Here is a 6,587-nt window from a genome sequence, read left to right on the forward strand (position 1 = left end):
GGTGAAGTGCCTGTTCATATCCTGTGCCCATTTTTCTATTGGATTATTTACCTTTATCTTGTTGTGGTGCTTAAGTACTTCATAAATTCTGGATATAAATACCTTATCTGATATGTTATTACCAAATACTTTTTTCCAATCTGTGGCTTCCCATTTTACCGTGTTGGAAAAGTTTTTGGATATGCATAGGGATTTGAGTCTTAAAAGATCTCATTCATCTACTTTATCTTCTCCTGGTTGTAGGTCAAATTGACAATTTAGTTTGTACTTCCACTAGCAAATCAGCTTTTACATCAGCCTTCAATCAACTTTGAACCACAATGGCCCATCCATCAGGTCCTAAAAGTTTTAAATATGAGGCTCCTAGCCCACAACTCATTGTTAATTAAAACAAAAAGACCAAACAGGCCACAGCTGACTACTACTAACAATAAAGACATACCTTTCAGATCCCAAATGCTTCAAACAAGAGGCTCTTGGGCCCTAACCAACTTTTAATAATAAAAGTCGACCCACTGGGTCCTAATTGGTTTGTTTGATCAGAATGATGTGGCTTTGTATTATGCAATGTGGAACTTTTTTAACACAAACTATTAGGTGACAGAAGTAGGCAATAAAAAAATATACAAATAACCTGTAAATATTTTAAAACTCCAGTACATTTGGTTTTAAACTATGTGCAAGCTTACAACTTTAGGAAAAGTCTAGAAATCATATAAAATTGCTAAGTATCAGGTTGGGAACTTTCAAATTTTACTTTATGTACTTGTAGATAAAGTCACAAATTACCTAGTAAATAATATATTCTAGGTATCAATCAAATTAACATATGCTATGTAGCCATATTTATTAAAATATATGTATATAAAAATATTTTTTAAAAGTTAATTTCTTTCAAAAGAACTATAGTCCAAAGTATACTTGGATAATAGATTATGTACATAATCTATGTATCTATGTAATACATAACATTTTAAATACCACATATGCTGTGTACTCTTATTTTTATGTTAGGCTATCTGGTTGTAGTCTACTCACAGGCACCTGGGAAGATATGCCTGGGTATCTACTTCTGAAAAATAAAGACACTGAAAACCCTGTGGAGTACAGTTTCTACTCTAACACACATGGGGTGGCTATGAGCTGTAATTAGATGGAGAACGGCAAAGATACGTTAAAAAGAAAAAAAACCCCAAATTTTGTTTTTACATCTAAATATTTAACTAAAGCCCCCCACAGCAGCCAAATAAAGTTTCCAAGTCAGAATCATTGCTGTTAAGTTGACCTTCTAGTGGGTTTTCAGAGGTTATAAACCACAAGGGAGGGAGCTTCGGTGGCTTATAGGTAAGAAGTGCTGCAATCCAAAAGGCATGCAGTTTGCATCACCAACTGCCCAGCAGGAGAATGGAAAATTTCTTTCCACGGGATTTCCTGCACATGAAAACCTGCTGGAAGATTGGCTAGAGGTCAGTTCTGACTTGATGGCACACAAAAAAATCACATGGGAGGAGAGTACTGGTAAAGTCAAATGGCTAAAGAGATGAACTTTCAAAGAGCAGCTCAGTACTATTAACTATGCCACCAGGATTCTTTGTAAAACTAAATCTAATTATCACAATAACATATGAACTGTCTTAAGGGGTGAGATCTTAATAGCGTTTTTAAGAGACCTCAACAACCCTCTTGTTAAATTAATAAAGATCAAGTCAGTATTTAAAAAGATGGTAGCATTCTACGTGCAATGTGCAAAATATATAAAGGAAAATTTAGGGAACTTAATATTTGAAGTTTCTTATCACTAAAAGCCATTTTTTTCTGAGTCTGAAACTCTTATGAAAATATTAGCATTTCTGTTATTTACAAAAAAATAATGCAAAAGTAAACCCACCAACTTACATTTCATCAGCATGAATCAACTTCTAGAATTAAAAATGTTCAAATTTACTTACTCTGTGGCCATAAACAATGCTTGTAGAACACTGTTCATGTAACACGTATTTCCTAGGTTAATCAGACCAGTTTTCCCAGTTTCAGATTTTCCAGAAGGTCTAGACAAGCAAGATGCCAAAGAATTGGATTGAGAAGTCCAGGCACTCTGACTGAGAATCAACTTAATCTTCTCTTCACTGGGTTTAGGAAAATCCTATAGAATATACAGGCAAACACTTAAGTAAAAAAAACAAAGTTTCTACTTGTAACTACTAACAAAGAAAATTTTCCCAGTGACATCTTTTCTTACTTAGTTCTGACATCACTGACAGACTGTACCTCCTCAGTAGTAAGGAGAATCAAATTTTACTGCAAAGCAAAAGAAATGATCTCCTAAAAGCCAGATTGATCTGGTTGAAAATGATTCTTATTGTTGTTAGGTGCTGTCAAGTGAAATAAGACCCACAGTGACCCTATGAATAACAGATCTGAACTGTGTCCTATCCTGTGACGTCCTAAGAATTTTTGGCACACTAGAGCACACAGCAGCAGTCACTGTGACAATACATCTGGTTGAGTCTTCCTCTCTTCACTGACCCTCTACCTTTCTAAGTATGACGCCCCTCTCCAAGAAACCCTCTCCTAGCAACATGCCCAAGGTATGTGAGAGGAAACATTATCTTTGCCTGCTATTAGCACTCTGGCTACAATTTCTCCAAGATGTATTTGTTCTTTTGGCAGTCTACTGGAGGTTGGGTACCTTCTCCAGCACCACAGCTCAAAGGCATCAATTCTTCTTTTGTCATCCTTATTCACTGTCCAGCTCAAAGGCATCAATTCTTCTTTTGCCATCCTTATTCACTGTCCAGCTTTTAGATGCATAGTGAGTGATCAGAAAGAGTATGGCCTGAAACTGATGTACCTTTATCTCAAAACAGTTACAAGTCAGCTTTTCACTTCCATTATCCATCCATCAAGCAAAACGTTTAATTGTGGCTCTATCTCCTGGGTTCCTCTGGTTACGCCTTGCCACAGTCTCTTCAGTCTCTCTCCACGGTGTTGAAAGCACTCTCTTATATTGATCCCATAGCTGTTGATGATCTATCTGCAGACCATGTGTCTGCAGCTGAGGTAGCTGGAGACCATGCCTACAGAGGGAGCTAATGATATGGAATTTATAGAACTTTTTTCAAAGTTCTAAAACCACAAATGTGGATTGATTCCTGAGGCCTTGTTTTTTGCCAATGCCTTCAATGTAGCTTCAACTTTTTCTTCTTCATTACTGGCTTTTGCTCCTATGATACTTCCTGAAATTGTTCAGTGTCAGTCAATTCTATTTTTCTCTGTGTATCCTCTCCACCTTATTTTGATGCTTCCTGGATCACTCAATTGGAGGCTAAAATTTGTTTTCAGTTCTGCCAAAAAAGTTCTTCCCTCTATTTTCTCCAATTCCAGCTCTTTGCACAATCCATTAGAATACTCTGTCTTGAGGAACTGCCTTTAGAAATCTTCTATTTAGCTCTGTACTTCAGTATCCTACCCTTCTCCCCACCGCTTCTTCACTCTCCAGTGTAATTTTCAGGTTCTCTTCTGTCATCCATTTTGGTTTTTTTCCTCTCCTCTGTCTTTGTAATGCCTTTTGCTCTCTCTGTGGATGACATCATTGATGTCTTTCCACAGCTCCTCAGGTCTTGAATCACTGGTGTTCAGTGCTTCAAATATATTCTTAGGATGATTTTTAAATTCAGGTGGAATACATTCAAGATCAGATTTGGGATTCTCATGGATATCTTTTTATTTTCTTTGACCTAAATTTGAATTAGCACACGAGTATCTGATGGTCTGTTCCACAGTCTGCCCCAGCCTGGTTTTGACTGCTGATACTGAACTTCTCTAATGTGTTCTTCCTTAGATATCATCAATCTGATTCTTATGCAGTCTATCAGCTGAGGTCATGTGAAAAGTTGCTGTTTGTATTTTTTAAAAAAGGTATTTGTGCTAAATAACTCATTAGCTATACTAAACTCAATCATTCTATTTCCAGCCTCATTTCTATCATCTAGTACCTACTCTCTGACTACCAATGTTGTTCTTCATTGTTTCCAATTTTTACATTCCAGTCACCAATTAGGACTAACACATTTGGACTGTAAGATTTTGTAAAAATTTTCCATTTTCTTCTCTTTAGCTTTAGCTATAGGAGCATATATACTTAAAAATCAGAAACTACTTAAGAACCAGAAATTCAAGTCACATTTTACTTATCTGTGTTCTCTATTTTTCAGCAAAATGTTTATTAAACAAAACTTCATCATCAGAGCTATTTAAAGGTAGGAGAAAGAGAATTTAAATTAGCATACAATCAAATACGTTAAGCAATTTGCTTTCAACATTTCTAGTAAAAACCTTATTACTAATATTTACTCAGTATTAGCCTTAGAAACAGTCTCAAATTGATGTAGAGATGAGAGTGAAACCAGGCTACTCCTTGGAGGAAAGGATTCTGAAGATTTGTCTGACATACTTTGGACAAGTTGCAAGGAGGGACCAGTCCTTGGAGAGGACTTGCTTCGGAGGGTGGAGGGACAGCACAGGAGAGGAAGACCCTCGATGAGATGGATTGATTCAGTGATTAGGGTAATGTCAGTAGATGTGTCAGACACAAAATCGTTGGCTCAAGATAGAGTAGGTTTAGAGCTGTTATACATAGGGTTGCTATGAGTCACAAGTGACTCGACAGTAGTTAATGACAACATATTGGATCTCAAAAAGGAAGGTTTTAATAGGATTTATTTCTAATAACTTATAAGTGTGTGGCTAAGCCTCTTGATATATTTTATTATACTTGCTATCATCCTTCATAATGCATAGAACCAATTTTTTGAGATCCACTATCCATAAAAACTTGAAAAATAGAATATACAAGTAATTCAAGTAACACTTTTGTGAAATAAAGATATTATTGGTTTATCCACAAAGGGACAGGCTATCTATCATTCCACAAGAGGACTGGCTAGTCTCAATAATCTACAAGAGGACAGGCTAGTGTTGTCAATAAATTAAACTGCTTTAGCTGCAGAGAGAAAAATCCTCCCCCACCAGAAGAGATGAAGTTCTTCCCCCAGCCAGTGAAGAGCCTTCCCCCATCCTGAAGAAATGTAGGACACACTTTGGGATGGCAGCGACGGTGATGGCTGAACTGGAGAAGTGATGAGATGGGACTTTGGAGTGAGGGGTGGGGTGGAAAAGAAATGGAAACCAACAGAGGCACGACTGAGAACTTTGTTGGACAAATGGGTGGACCGAACTGAGCAATCTGTTGGACAACTGGGGGGGTGGAAGCCAATCCAGTCAAGACTGAAAATTTGGGAATGCCATGAAGCTCAAGGCTGAGGTGCCTACTTGGATACTTTGGGAGCTGTCTTGATTGCATTCTGTTATTAATTTGAATTTTTTACTCCCCCAAAATGGTTTTATGTGGTCTATGAGCTGTAACACTTGATTTTGGATCCAGCAAACCAGTAAGACTGGTGTTAAGATGAGTAGAAAAAGGCATGGGAGTGTTTGGGACATATCTGACTTCATGGGAATTGATTTTGTCTTACTGATGGTGTGGATGCAGATGGTTCTCCCACTGTGAAGTTGGTAAAGATCAAATACGGCTTTTCACCAGGAAATAGAATTTCTTTGATTCTAACATATATTTGACCACTCCTGAAATTTGGATACAATTTTTATATATTCAACCTAATGAAACATTTTTAAAGTAGTTGCAAATTCAAGGATATGCCTTATAACTGATGCATAATTGGAGATATGTTTATTCATAAACATTAATGAGTCGGATTGCAACTGAATTTCATTTTAAGGATCTTATTATAAGTAGTAAACAGAATAACTGGTTACAAGAATGTTTCACTATAGTCATTACCATATAATTATCTACAACACCACAATGTTCTTATGGCTACCATCATACCTTTATTGCCTCCAGAATAGGTTCGTAGAGATCTGGAAATCCAGAATAATGATACATCATACAATGGATCAACTCTGTTAACTGCATTAAAAAGGTTGTACTAGAAGGCAGCCCATCATTTTTGAAAGAATGAACCAAACTTACTATATGAGGAACAATCTGAAGAGAGGAGGGAAGAAAAAAAGACAAATATTTCTTAATGTTCACAAACTCACAAGGTTCTCTAGTTTACAAACTGATTCCAAGTAATATACAACCACAAATACATACTTTTATGCCAAGACACTTATCAAAAAAGGTTTTCAGATTAACAATTTCTAGGATATAAATTTCATTTTCTAAACCATATTTACAATGAAACACAACAACCAGAACCTGATGGAATTATGTTTTTGAAATTTCTCAAGTTTTCTGCTGAGATTGGGTAGAATCTGTTGTAGCAGGTAAAATCTTACCATTTTCCAGCACTCAATTTCTATTTAATGGGAGATGTTTGAGTTTTCCTTCTGAGAGATTTCTGCCTTATTCAGGTTCTGGCTTTTACAAGTTTTACAATAAATATAACATCATATATGACCCTTCTCCTCATTCTTATACTCTATCAAACAAAAAATTATATAAAAGGGTTACCTGAGTCATTGTTGCTAGTTTAAAAAAATGCTAATGAGTCAGATTGCAA

The 6,587-nt window shown here is 36.3% G+C and overlaps 1 protein-coding gene across 1 annotated transcript in view; it reads right to left on the reverse strand.

Moving 5' to 3' along the window:
• USP38 (ubiquitin specific peptidase 38) overlaps positions 1-6,587 on the reverse strand; it is a 47,558-nt gene that overhangs the window by 19,929 nt on the left and 21,042 nt on the right. Inside the window, exons 5-6 of the mRNA XM_006887013.1 lie at positions 5,909-6,067; positions 1,950-2,143 (exon numbers count right to left, since the gene is read on the reverse strand). Of these exons, the coding sequence (XP_006887075.1) occupies positions 1,950-2,143; positions 5,909-6,067 (353 nt within the window). The remainder of the gene's footprint in view (positions 1-1,949; positions 2,144-5,908; positions 6,068-6,587) is intronic.

This window comes from Elephantulus edwardii, unplaced genomic scaffold (genome assembly GCF_000299155.1).
Source record: "Elephantulus edwardii isolate Elephantulus edwardi_28Jun2011 unplaced genomic scaffold, EleEdw1.0 scaffold00053, whole genome shotgun sequence".
NCBI lineage: Eukaryota > Metazoa > Chordata > Mammalia > Macroscelidea > Macroscelididae > Elephantulus > Elephantulus edwardii.